Below are 14,237 nucleotides of genomic sequence, written 5' to 3' on the forward strand. Positions count from 1 at the left end.
AAACTCAAGGACCACTTACTAGCTTTTTTTTTTTGGAGATTCCTCCGTGGATGGTGATACAGTATGTAAAAGCAAGTACATAGATGTTAAGATTGTTTTGTTCTTTGTCAAACTACTGTGACAAAGGCCAAGACTAAGTTATCATGCAGCACGATGTGTTTTCTAATTGCATGAGGCTTTTGGTTTAACTGTCATTTTTAACACTTTTTTTGTTGACAGTATGCAGATTATCAACTTAAGGTCTATAACAGATGTGGAACCAGGGGGGTTCTTAATTTAGATGGCTGGTTTAACAAGATAAAAACTATATTTAACAAGTTCACATCAAACAAGTATTGCTGATTTTCTGTATTTACAGTACTACAAATTCTACTTTTAAGAGTAATACATTTTTCTCCACAAATGTCTTTGCAGGAGTTAAGAAATGACAGATAATATTGTGATTTAATCTTAATTAGGCTTTGTGTTTAATTAAAGATGTTTCGTAAGGCCTCAGATCATTAGTGTTTATATATTTTTTACATTTTATTTTAATAATAATATTCTTAGTTTATATTTATTTTTATAAATTTGAAGCGTCACCAAGGTCAAGCAGAGCCTTTATTTCTCATTATGAAACAGTAGGGGCGAGGTTTGCGTCTCTTTTCTTGAGTTCGTAAAACGAGGCGTCGCTCTCACACTCAACTGGACGTTGATTGGTCAAAACTGCTCTCAGGCCAGCCTGACGTATCCTAATGAAAGGCTCTAATTGGTCGGCGTCTCTTGTCAGTTGTGCAGAGGGTGACTCTGGAGTAACGCGGAACTGTGCACTCGGGAGTGCTGGAAAAACTGCACGATGTTGCTAGCTGTCGGGATAGTTTGTGTCGCTTTGGTCATATTTATATTAAAATATGTCTTCAGCAGCTCCGGGCCCAATCCCTTTGAGAAGGACACTCGTGAACCGTTAAAGAAGATGGTTCACGACAGAAAGGAGAAGAACAAAGTGCTGAAGCAGGGTCAGTTACCGTCAGTGTTACACTACCAAAGTCGTCACTGTATGTGAGCAAAGTTTTTAGTTGAAAAATAATAACATGTTGAGTAATCTCAACTGCAAGTGAATTTGTAATTAGTTTACATAGTCAACGTTGCAGGTCCAAGTGTCCCTGTAGAAGAATGCGGCTGTGGGGAAAGTGAACCTGTGTTACAACATTAGTGGGGATCGAGGACATTGCTGTGATTTTATACAAATGACAAATGCATGTATTGAAATTAAGTGTCTATTTGAAACAAATAGTTTTGATATGTGTTGCTTTAGATTCAAAGTAGCGTTGCTTCTTCCCTCAGAGTTTGCAATTCAAAATAAACTGCTAATTTTTTCCAAAAATAGATCCAGCATTTTAAAACTTTTTGCTTTTCTAGTCGGTATATTGCTGAAAATCAAATATATTTGAGCTTTTAGACTGTGTGACTAAATAAATTGATTGATTGAGTCCAAAGAATATCAAATGAGAGATACATCGGTAATGAAAATGATCGTTGGTGGCTGCCCTAACTCATTGGGCACACTTCTTCATCCCAACATGTATTTAACGCTGAATTAATTCAAACCATTGGGCTTGAAGAAACTCTCTAAAGCTAATATTGCAAAGTTACACATGTCCTGAATAGTGATGATGTTCAGTGTGAAGCATGGACTCCTGAAAGTTTACATTTTAATTGTGTGTGACTGGCAAAAATATTATTTGTTATTGATTGTTTACAACCAATTATTCTTAAATATCAAAAACGAACAATCGCACATTGCAGTCCACACAAAATGTGTGTCTGACAAACAGTCCAAAAAACACAAACCGTTTACAAAGACAACAGAGAAAAGCAGTACATTTGCAAAGCTGGAACTAAGTTATGTTAGTTGAACTTTTCTTTGATGCTTTTCATGTCAATCGACTCAACAGTAAACATTTGTTCTCCTAATTGAATCCTCAGATCTACTTTTATTGTGCCAGTTTGTGCCGCTGCCATGGCCATTGTTTGAATATTTTGTTGCCATTTCGTCAGGTTTTCTGGCCAGTAGAGTTCCTGAAAACCTGGATGCCGTCATCATCGGCAGTGGGATCGGTGGTCTTGGGCTTGGGGTGCTGCTAGCCAAAGTTGGAAAGAAAGTCCTGGTTCTGGAGCAGCATGACCGGGCTGGAGGATGCTGCCACACGTTCACTGAGAAGGGCTTTGAGTTTGATGTCGGTGAGAAGAACATAAAATTCAGAAATTGCTGTGAAGGTTTCATTTAGTTTGTTGTTTGACACAAACCCTGCTGTGTCCACGTGTTTTCCGCACTCTTCCCTCAGGAATCCACTACATCGGTGACCTGCAGGAGCACAAGCCGTTCCGCTGCATGCTGGACAGCATGACTAATGGACAGCTGCAGTGGGAGCCTCTGGAGAATCCGTTCGACCAGGTTGTGCTGGGACCTCCAGAGAACCGCCGCCGATACCCCATCTACAGCGGCAGGACCCGCTTCCCCGAGGAGCTGAAGAAGTGCTTCCCTGGAGAGGAGAAGGCCATCGATGAGTACATGAGACTGGCCAAGGTAGGATCTTTGTGAACAGGACAAAATATCACTATAGAGAGTATTTTTTTTCAGTGATTTTTATGCCTCCCCCCAGTGAACTGTGCATTGATAAACTTTGGCACAAAGACGCTTCATTATCCAGATTTCTGTTGGTGTTGTCACTGATATTCTTCAAGGGCTCAAGGGTTGCTAAAGCAAAGGTCGGCGTGATCGACGAGGCCTCCTATTGGCTGAGATGTTGCATAATTGTATCTAGACTGAGTTGCAATGATTCATTTTTATTGCTCCACATTGGCAAAAGCCGTGGCCACAGGCCTTATGATGTACATCCATCAGCACATCCGTCTCTCCCATTCTTGTGAACACTGTGGATTTTTACTTTTTTACTTAGTTAATATTCTTTACTGTTTATTACTTATTTATAATACTTGTTGTAATAATATTCTGCAAAAACATCCACTTAGACACTTCGGTGAAGTGATTTGATTTTGTTAGTCAAAGGTCACTGGGACCTCACGAAACACGTTTATGGCCAAAGCTCAAGAATGAATATGCTAATAAAGACAATTTAGCACAAATGGCTAACAGGATAAAATAATGAAGTGATGACATTTTGGACAGACTTGGATGCAAACTGCAACTTTGTAACAGGTTGGCGGAGGCAACCGCAAGGCGGTAATTCTATTTTTCAACTTATTAATGATTTATTTTGACAATCGGAAACATAAAAAGGCAAAAAAGAAAATGAATAGAGATTAATAGTGGAATAAATAGTCGGAGTAGATGGATTCATAATTAGAGTTGCATTATGATACATTCACGTTTCAGTTTGACTTTGTTTCATGGCCCCCTAAGACAATGTTTCTCATATTTTTGTCCGTAGTTTCAATCTACAGGTGTTCTTCTATACTTCCTTTTATGTGTTTGTTTGTTTTCCTGGGGAAGGTGCATCCTCACACAGCCAGTTGTACAGATCCAGACTTTGGTAAATCCACTTTAATTGTACTCTGTCAGTCTATTACAGATCACCATCTGTGTGTCTTGTGTGTTCTGTCTGCAGAAAGTTGGGCGGGGCATTTGGCTCCTCGCTCTGCTGAAGATCTGCCCCGTCCCCTTGGCCAAGTTCCTGGTCTACACCGGTCTGGCCCAACGCCTGTCCTTCTTCTTCAAAATGGCACCTCGCAGCCTGACGGAAGTGGTGAATGAACTGACGGAGAACAAGGACCTCAGGGCGGTTTTCGCCTACATCTTCGGCACCTACGGTAGGCCATCCACAGTCCTGTTGGTGAGATCAGGTTATTTCTTCAGTATTCTGCTCATGCGTTTCCATCTCTGATCTGCAGGTAACATGCCTAAAGACAGCAGTTTCGCAATGCACAGCTTGCTGGTCACCCACTACCTGAATGGTGCATGGTACCCGAAAGGTGGAGCCAGTGAGATTGCCTACCACATGATCCCCATCATTGAGAAGGCTGGTGGTGCTGTTCTGGTCCGAGCACCAGTCAACCGCATCCTGTTCAATGATGCCAATGAAGCTTATGGTGGGAGGGAATTCCTCAGCGTTTCTGTACACGGTCACATCATGCAGCTCCCAGTGACGTTTATTTATTTTTTTGTCATGGTTTCAGGTGTGAGCGTCATGAAAGGCCAAGAGGAAATACATATCCGTGCCCCTATGGTAATCTCTAATGCCGGCATCTTCAACACATACCAGAAGCTGCTGCCCAAAGAGCTCCAGGCCATGCCAGGTAGGGACTAAGTGCTGCAACCAATGATTCTTTTTTATTTTTGTATTAATCAGTTAGCTCTTTAGTCTAGAAAATGCCCAAGTGACAACATCAAGTAACCCAACACCCAAAGATGGCATACAACTAGAGAAAAGCAGCAAATTGTCACACCTGAAAGGTTGGGCCTAGAAACAGTTGAGCCTTGGCTGATGAGTTAAGCAATCATTTCAGTGTAAGCTGCTAAACAGGGCGATGAATCACATGATTGAGTTTTCATGTCACTTGTATCTGTGAGCTAAAGTTGTCCCGTATGATGTGCCACTGAACACAGCTATCCAGAAGCAGACGAGTATGATGAAGAACGGTGACGGTGGCCTGAGTGTGTTTGTGGGTCTGAATGGAACCAAGGAGGAGCTGGGCCTGAAAGCGGACAACTACTGGATCTTTGCCGAGAACAATTTCGATGAACTGTACGTTTTTTAGCATCTCGTATCTGTTGCTTGTCACAATTCACATTCGAGTTATGGCCAAACACAGACCTAGCTCCTGAAAAGCACATTTTTAGTTTGCAAGGTTAGTCTTTTTGTTTTAGAAGTTTCTGAGCACTTAAACTCAACCTGTAAATTTCAAAATGCCTGAATTCTTTAGTTCTAAACTTTAATATGGACTTAAAGTTGCTCTAATATAATACAGTGTGTCGGAGAGAATCACAAAGATACACCAGGACTATGGAGAAGTTAGTCACTGCAGAAACACACTGAATAACAGCGACTGTAAGGAGCTTTTGGTCCAGTATTTTAACAGAAGATATCTTTATTTAGAAATGTAACATAATGTATCTGCTTCAGCTGTTTTCTATCTGTGGATTCATCAGAATTACCTGTCTTGTTTTTCAAAGGGTGGAGAAGTATTATAATGGAAAGAGGGAAGAGTCTGCTAATAATGTACCTCTCCTGTTCGTGGCGTCTCCATCGGCTAAAGATCCGACCTGGGAGGAAAGATCACCAGGTACAGAAACTGTTTTCACAGTGAAGTTAGGTTGATGCATGCACTCCACAACAATATGTTGTTCTGTGGGGGTTTTGTGTGTTTACCTTTAGATATTCTCTCTTTTTTTATTTTCACATTAGGGAAGTCCACCGTGAGTCTGGTCAGTTTTGCCAACTACAAGTGGTTTGAGGAGTGGAAGGATGACAAAGTGACGAACAGAGCGCCGGACTACAAAGAGCTGAAACAGGCCTTCATTGACTCTATTCTGGAGGTGGTTTTGGATGTCTTCCCTAAGATAACCAGAGACAAGGTAACGCTTCTGAATCTGTCTGATGTCCTCTCCCTGCTCATTAGCTTTGAATACTGTATGTTAACGAGATTTTTGGCTAGGCTGGTGCTCTTGAACCTTCCGTAGGTTGGCACTCAATTTTTTAGTGTAGAAAGCCACTGTTGGGTTACAACCACCTCATCTACATGAACTTACAGAAATGTGGGAACATCTAGTTTAAATCAGTGATGCAAGATCTCTGTGCTCCTCCTGTGGCTGCTGATGTTTGGCTGTATTTTAGAAGATGTGTTAGTCTGACTAAAGAATTGTGTGATTGTATAATTTTAGTCTTTTTTTTTTATTTTATAGATATTTTTCATGCCTTATTAGAATATTTTATAGTTTCTAGGATACTATTCTTTAAGTAAATTATAATTGTTCTGCATCATTTTGCTATAATATTTTGTTTCTGATTTTGTGTTATTTGGTTTTATGTTGCTTATAACTCATTATTGTTGCATGTCTTCGCCAAAAACAATAAGAGGGTTAGAATGTCAGTGAAACTTTCCTTTAGTCTGATAACCGGACTGAACTTCCATTTAGTTTCTTTTCATTCATATTTCAATCACTGAAGAAATGTGGGCGGTTATACTTTTTTTTTTTTTTTTTACATTTTCTTTTTTTTTATATTTTTGGTGCAGGTTGAGTTCATTGATGCTGGCACCCCCATCACAAACACGCACTATATCGGAGCCCCCAAAGGTGAAATCTACGGAGCGGATCATGGTGTCGCCCGATTCAGCCCTGAACTCAACGCTACAGTGAGACCTCAGACTCCTCTGAAGAACCTCTATCTGACAGGTCAGACATGACATCACCCAGAGGTCGCCTATAACTCCTGACAGGACTTTGTCTAAATTCAGTACATTCGGTGTGCTTTGTGTTTCAGGTCAGGATGTGTTTGTGTGCGGCTTCGCCGGCGCTCTGGCTGGGGCTCTCACCTGTGGCTCGGTCATCCTCAACCGCAACCTCCACCTGGATGCCATCGCCTTGGCAAAGAAAATTAGATTTACGAATGCCAAATTGAAAGGGGAGTAACTGCCTGACGACATTCAGCTGAGTGACCGTTGTATACCTTATTTAATTAGCATTTACGTCTCACTCACAAAACACCCTTCAGAGTGCCTCAGCACAGAGACCCTCAGACTAACCCTAACAAGTGACTTGTTTTTGCTAGAATAAACTGGAAAAGCGAGTTTTCCACACCAACTCATACCACTGAGCAGTGCCTGTACTTTAAAATATGCATACCTACATTAATTCGTGTTTGAATACCTCAGTCAACCTGCACTTATCAAAGCTAACATGACCTCAACTGTTAATGCAAATTCTTTTTTCCTAAAATCAAATGTTGAAAGTCATCTGCAGTCTCTTAACTCAGTGCCTGAGGTGAAGTTGTATCATGTTTTACTCCCTTTTTAATAATAAAGGGTACAAGCAATGCATTTCTTTCAGTTTGGTCTTTGGTTCACCATGTATACATTGTTCACAATATTTGGTAAACAGGTTCATTTAGTTTCTAACTGCACTGATTGTTATTTTGCCACCTACATTTATTGCACCGCCTGAAAGTCACATCTCTGCAACTCGGGTGTGGTACGGCGTTTAGTCAGTATCAAAATAAATATATAAACATATCCTATCTCAATAAAATTAAACACATTCACTTAATAATAATACATTTATTTACTATAGCGCTTTAATTCACTTTGCTGCTAATTACTAGGACATAAACTAAAACGTGTAAACTGACATATTGTGGCCCATTAACTTCAGAGCTTGGGCATCATGTTTTATCTGGTAATCGTCTGGAAAACACCCTCGTCTGTTTATTTGTTTATATATGTTGTTTATGTGCACTGACCACAGTAAATTGACTGCACCTGAACGCAGCATATGTTTTTGCAGTGACATTGACAGCAGCAGTGAGCACGTGTACAACAAGTGCGCTCCCCGAAACTTACATTTTGAGCTTTCTGATTAGTTGGCGAATAAAAGGGGTGTGATTTTCTCATCATTTTCTGGCTGCAAGTTATCCTCCGACACTTTCCTGCAGGCAGCAGCATGGAGGCTAAAGTGCGCTCAGCAGTCTGAGGTACCGTATAATCACCAGATGCTGTAACAACGAGGCTTAAATTAAACACTTGGTAATTGCATTAAAACATTGTTATTACTGCGGTCTGTGACAGGAGTTAACCTCCTAGCTAACCGGCAAACCTCAATTTACTCCGAGCCTCGTTGGCTAGCTCACTCTGAGTCAAAGAGTGTTGGAAGCAGGTAAATACGTCATAATTAACTGTTGTCATCCTGAAGCAGACTGTTATCTAGAAAGGCCGAGTTAATTCAGCCTGAATCTGGAAAATCATGGACGTCTGCAATAAGCCTTTGTGCTACGAGCTGCTGGCAAAAGTAGGAGAAGGCTCCTACGGTAAAGTGTATAAAGCCAGAGAGGTGGGGGGGAAACAGCGCCTCCTGGCGGTGAAGAAGTTAAACATCCGCGAGGACTCGTGGGACACCGGGATCCCTGCTTTCATGATCCGCGAGGTGGCGCTGCTGCGTAAAATGAAGTACTTCAACCATCCCAACATAGTCGAGTAAGTTTATGTCTTACGTGCACTCAGTTTCTAGTTTGTTAGGTAAACCTTAAATTAGGCAGTCGAACACAACAGTAAATAAATCATTCATCAATGTTTTAATGTTCATTTATTGTTTTTTTGTGAGAGAGGACTGGATTCAACTGGATAATGTGGTTTGTTCTGCTGTTGACTTACACTATACAGAGAGGTGTTTCTGGTATTTAGCCTACCCTCATTGATAAGATAATTATGAATTATAAACATTGTTTTGGCAGTTTTTAGAAAAGAGTGCAAATATAAAATATACACAATGCAACGTAAATGGTAGGGATCAAAACACAATTTAACAGGGTTGCATAAAGAAAAATAAACTACACGTCTACAGGCTACTTCATGCTCCAATGGTGTTATACATGCATGTGAACCGGGAATGATGCAGATATATAAATGAGCCATTTTGTAATGTGTTTCTGACTTGTTGGGTTTGTTCATACTTATTTTATAAATATTTATATAATTTGCTTTTTATTATTTATTATTTATTAGGAGCTATCTGTGGCGGGGATGCATGGTGCAAAAGATGTTTATTTTATCTAAAGGACAGGGATGGCAGAACAATACCGAGTGTACATATAGAAGTACAAGTAGAAGTCTTGCATTTACATATTCCCTTAAGTTGAAGTAGATTGTTAAATGTACTTACGTATATGTATATAATTAGACCTATATATGGCTTGTCTGCATGTTTAGTTTTATTAATGTAATATTTGATAAAAGCAGTTGGTCACAAAGAGAGCTGAAAATGTTTTCTTGTGTTTTTTTTTTTTTTTTTTAACCGCATGCTGATTTAAACGCCCAGGTTGTTGGATGCCTCTGCTGTGCCAGTGGGCAGGAGCTTGGACCTCACTCTGGTGCTGGAATACATTGACCAGGACCTGTCCACCTACCTCTCCAAGGCTCCTGCTTCTGGGCTGAGCCGTGACTGTATTAAGGTGTAGACTCATCACCTGACTTATCATCGCATAGCTGCATGTATTTAAGTCTGGAAAAAGCACAGACACAAACGCTTGCATACTGTAGCTTTTTTATTAAGTGTGTCTATCCATAAAAATAAGGGATTTACATGCTCCCTTCTTCTTGACATTTGGGCAGCCAGTCTAGATACAATTTCTTTATCTTTTGTGTGGCTTTGAAGCATTTGAGGTAAATTTTACACACTCCTACCACACTCATTATTTCTAATCTAATATAAGAGACTTTATAATTCACTTTTAAAAAAGTAATAGTATACAAAGGATCTACCACAGTGTAGCTGTAAGTTCACAGCTCTTGCCTCAGGGACCAAAGCTAATGTTGTGTTCGGGTGTTCCTTATTAACTTGCAAAGCTGGAATTCCCTGTTTTGCATAATGTTGTCCTTAAAGCGAGGGTTGGGTAACGTATTTTAGAAAAAAAATTGTTATATTTGTTGAACCTCTCTTTACATCCCGACAGCGATCAATAAATGAAATGCTCTGATGAAAAAAAATCTCCTGGCTTTCTCAGGACTGTAATAAGCTCGTCCAATCATTTCATTCTTCTGATTGTTTAATGGCGGTTACATAAAGCACAAATAAGCACAACCACACCCACGCCTCCATATAACCCTGTGGGACGGTGTTGCATTGCCGGGCTTTGTGTGAAGGCAGTTGAAGTGCATGAAGTGCACGCTTCATCCTGCTGTGGCCTCTCTGCTCTCTGTGTGTGTGTGTGTGTGTGTGTGTGTTTGTTTGTCTCACCAAACTGCCCCAAGGCTGATGCCCAGAAACAAACACAGCTAAAGAAGAAAAAAAGAGAAAATATTATTTTTGTATTGGCCTATTCATTGTTTTTTAGGACATTCCTGCATAGCATACCTTTACATCTGAGAAAGGATTAAATAGCTGTGATATATAACTTTTTGCTATCATAATGACTATAAAGCATTTTAACTGCCTGTGTATTATTCCAAGCTGACTGACTTGTATTATTACACCTTGTAGTCGCTTTTCCGTTGTTTCAGTTCATGTGATGTGTTTACCAATAACTTACTTTTTATATCTCCTGACTTCACAAGTTAATAAAAATCCACAAGTAAACAAATAAAGCAATGCATTTTGAGATACAGAGACATATTCAGTGTGAAAAATGGTCCCTGGGTTTGGGCACATCTCTCAAGCCATTCTGCTGTCTGTCTGCACAGGATGTGATGCAGCAGCTGCTGCGAGGATTGGACTTCCTGCACACAAACATGGTGCTGCACCGTGACCTGAAACCAGAGAACATTCTGGTCAGCAGCCGCGGAGAAGTCAAGATTGCAGACTTTGGACTGGCGCGCATCTACACCTTCAATATCGCTCTCACTCCAGGTGTAAGTGAGGCACCACATACAGAACACAGTGTAGGCTGAAAAACAATTGAACACTGCTCATTTTAACGGCAGTTATCCTCCCCTAAGACATTTTAGAGCCCGTTTCTTTTCTGCATACAGTACTGCATTCTGTTACTTAAACTGAGGTAAAAAAAATAATAAATCTTTTGTCACTTCTCCACCCCTGGCTGTGAGTCTTTATCTCATATACCTCACTCTCTCTGTCCAGGTGGTGACGCTGTGGTACAGAGCTCCCGAGGTGCTGCTGAACTCTGTTTACATGTCCACAGTGGACATGTGGAGCGCTGGCTGCATCTTTGCTGAGCTCTTCCTCTTGAGGTAAGGTGTCTGTGTCTGGCCGGAGGAGATATATGAGGCTCTGGGGAGTGTAATGTAAGAGGTAAAACATTCTCAGTTGTCAAAAATAGAGATAGTGTTACAGGATGACGTTTGATGTGCATTGTTCTGCAAACACCTGTCTCCCACAGACCACTGTTTAAGGGATATACGGAGGTACAGCAGCTGCAACAAATCTTTGAGTGAGTCTCTCTCTCTCTCTCTCTCTCTCTCTCTCTCTCTCTCTCTCTCTCTCTCTCTCTCTCTCTCTCTCTCTCTCTCCCTCCCTCCCTCCCTCTTTCTCTCTATTTCTCTCTCTCTTTCTGCTCATGTTTTTTGCTTTACTGTGTGTCTTTCAGTGTGACTGGTTTGCCCAGCGAAGAGGACTGGCCCAGGGACAGCCCGATCTCATACTCGGTCAACTGGGGACCAAAGAGCTCCTGCACCAAGCTGCTACACAACCTGGGCCCAGACGAGAACAACCTACTATCTGTGAGCAGATCTGTGTTTCTGTTTTCATGACATCTCACAGCCGGAGTTACACACTCGCAGAGAGAGGCTGACTTTAAGTTTCAAATAGTTTTGAAAAAATTAATAAATGCGCTTTTGACCAATTACTGTATATATTAAATGTACGGACAACATAGATAAAAGATTATAACGCTGATATGATTAGTAATTTAATTGATGACTCTCGCAGAAATTTGACAGTTTATTTTATCAAGTAAGAAGGCAAACTTAATAATTACAAACTTTATATTCTCACATTTTATAGAGAAATGCAGCTCTGAGTGCTTTAGACATAAAAATAGGGAAAATAAGATGTAAAATAAAACACACTTGATAAAAGAAGATCTAGATAAAAATAAGATGAAATAGAATTCATAAAATGTATAAATTAAGATGGAAAATAAAACCCACAAAATTATGATAATATTAAATTCAGTCTACTATTTTCTTTTCTACATCAGTGGTGGAGATTGAATTTGTGAAGTACACTCTCCACGTACACTCGGCGTCACTATGAAAACCGGCTAAGAATCCCGCCTACATTGAGGGTTTCTATCTGCAGTGGAAAATTAAATTGATAAAAGCACCTGGTACCAAAAGCCAGTTGAGTTGAGCCGAGCTATCTGTGGAAATTCAGCATAAGAGTCTCCAACCATGCTAGCAGCTTTCTGAGAATGTACTTTGGCAAAGTGTACATTCTCACAAAGTGTTCTCTAAAAGTTAATACATATTTGATATCTGAAAATCCCAGAAGGTCGTTTAAAATACATGCATATATATGCAAAAAAATATTCCTTTGCTCGATTAAAAAAATAAAGATTTTTAACCTCTTTCCCAAGGTGTGAGTTAAAGTTAGGTGTTCTCCAAAGCCAGTAAGAGTCATCCTCTGGGAACCACGATCATCTGTACAAAATTTCGTAGCTTGTAGTCCCAACAGTTGCTGAGATATTTCAGTCTACACCCAAGTGTGGAATGACCAGCATTGCTATCCTCAGAGCCATGATGCCAAAAATATTTTCTAGTTACAGCTTCACAATTGTAAAGAGTTGCATGTTTATCTGTGTTTCATGACATTATAAATATATGTTTTTGTTGCGTTTTTGGCTACCTGTCAAACTTAATATGTAGTGACTGTTTGCGAGTTTATACAGTAGACGATTAACAGATTATTCAAATAATTCAGATGAATCTAAAACAAAAAGGATCACAGCAGCATCACTGAGACTCTAGACAGCACCTTTCTCCAAGCTGTTTGTAAGGTGTGACCTCTCCTTACCTGCAGCAATGTTTGGCATTCAGACCGAGCAGTCGCATCTCAGCTGCCAAAGCCCTGGCCCATCCTTTCTTCATGAAGCACTGAAGCTTTGGGAGAACAGGAACGTCCGCTCCTTCTGCTTCTCTACTGTCAGCTATACTAGCTAGTCTTGTGCCATAGTATCCATTGCACACTTTGCATCATGAGAAACTGTGGTCCAGATTGAGTAAACACCTTTGCACCTTTTAAACATCAGTGTATAAAAACGTATTATGCCTGACTTGTAGAACATGACTCGGATGGTTCGAAACAGTGACATATATTTAGAAAAGTTTTTCAAATATGTATTTGATAAGCACAACATGAGACTTTTTTAAGGAATTTGATTTACTTATAATTTGACAAGCATTCATATGAACGTAGTAAAAGTATGTTGTTTTTTTATTTGAATTTGATAGTACGTTGTGTATTTCCACAAAACGTACTGCTACTTTTGTTGTTGTTGAGTGTTTCCATTAAAAGTAACAATTCTGTTTTTCTGTCAACTACCAACGTCACTATTATGAGCACCTTTAAGTTGATGCGTTGGTTAAATGTTTTTTCACCAAAACTTCTTTTGTTCTAGACTCGTATATGAAGTCCTTTATTTTTGTTATTGTGGTGAAGATATTTATGGTGTAATCACTGGAATGGATTGCACCTGTATTTATGTTTGTATTGACAGATTGTACAAGATATTTTTTTCTCCATGAGTTGCACTGTTCATTCAAGAAGCATTTCTATAAATAATTGTCTCTCAAACCCGTCTCCGTGTTTGAATGCGACACCATCGCTAGTTGATACATTCAGGTTGATGAGAAGATCTGCTGGGTTTGGTTCTGTGGCTGATGGTGCGTTTGAACATGGGGAGGTCTGGTCTTGCGCTCGTGTGAACAGTTCCTTTTAGAAGCAGATACAGATGATGGACGGATAAAAAGAGAGGTATCTTTTCTCTTGCAACTACAGTCCGAACAGAAGGGGGCAGTGCTGAAACAGTAAGGAAGTACCAGTAACATAATGGGTCCTCGCTTTGCCCACAGTCAGAAAACTTAAGTTGCAAGTATTTGCTCCCCACTAAACGACCATATCACCCAAATTACGAAACATCTCGTGGTGTCTTGCTGTAGAAACCAACCAGTGTTGCGATGTTAGAACAACAAAAAGCCTAAAGTTTACTGTGTGTAAATTACTTTGTGGTAATTTAATTAAACACAACATTTGCATCACGTGAGCACAAAGTAAAATAAATTCAAGTTTTCAAACTAGATTTTGATTTATGTTTATTTGGTTGGTATTGTGCTTCAGATTTGAGAAGTAACCAACGAATTCCCAATTATTCAAATTACCAAACAAACAAAACAACTGACGTGAAGTCATTTGACGTGAAGCTCTAAACGCCACAAAAACGCACGCGACCACAGCTCGAGGAGAGCTGCGTCCTTTGGTTGCCATATTTACGGCTACTTCCTGGACAGTGGCGGGGGCGTCCCGGGGTTTGTCCTTCTATTTATACTCTCCCCCTTGATACTGCAAGCGTGAC

General features: G+C 40.1%; 2 protein-coding genes across 2 annotated transcripts; both read left to right on the forward strand.

The window, feature by feature from the left end:
- Positions 1–779: 779 nt before the first annotated feature.
- retsat.2 (retinol saturase, tandem duplicate 2) lies at positions 780–7,034 on the forward strand. Its single transcript, XM_068718563.1, has 11 exons — positions 780–995; positions 2,038–2,220; positions 2,325–2,566; positions 3,609–3,810; positions 3,892–4,089; positions 4,177–4,296; positions 4,607–4,745; positions 5,174–5,283; positions 5,406–5,575; positions 6,235–6,394; positions 6,483–7,034. Exons 1-11 carry the CDS (start codon positions 836–838, stop codon positions 6,629–6,631), a joined length of 1,833 nt encoding a protein of 610 aa, XP_068574664.1. The 5' UTR covers positions 780–835; the 3' UTR covers positions 6,632–7,034.
- A 50-nt stretch (positions 7,035–7,084) lies between these two features.
- On the forward strand, positions 7,085–13,428 carry cdk21 (cyclin-dependent kinase 21). The gene is made up of 7 exons (XM_068718564.1): positions 7,085–8,187; positions 9,029–9,161; positions 10,390–10,557; positions 10,787–10,896; positions 11,046–11,096; positions 11,253–11,385; positions 12,686–13,428. The coding sequence occupies exons 1-7, from the start codon at positions 7,958–7,960 to the stop codon at positions 12,761–12,763; spliced, it is 903 nt and encodes a 300-aa protein (XP_068574665.1). The 5' UTR covers positions 7,085–7,957; the 3' UTR covers positions 12,764–13,428.
- Positions 13,429–14,237: the final 809 nt, after the last annotated feature.

Source organism: Cebidichthys violaceus, unplaced genomic scaffold, assembly GCF_023349555.1.
Source record: "Cebidichthys violaceus isolate CVI_PGR_0920_01 unplaced genomic scaffold, fCebVio1.0.p SCAF_23, whole genome shotgun sequence".
NCBI lineage: Eukaryota > Metazoa > Chordata > Actinopteri > Perciformes > Stichaeidae > Cebidichthys > Cebidichthys violaceus.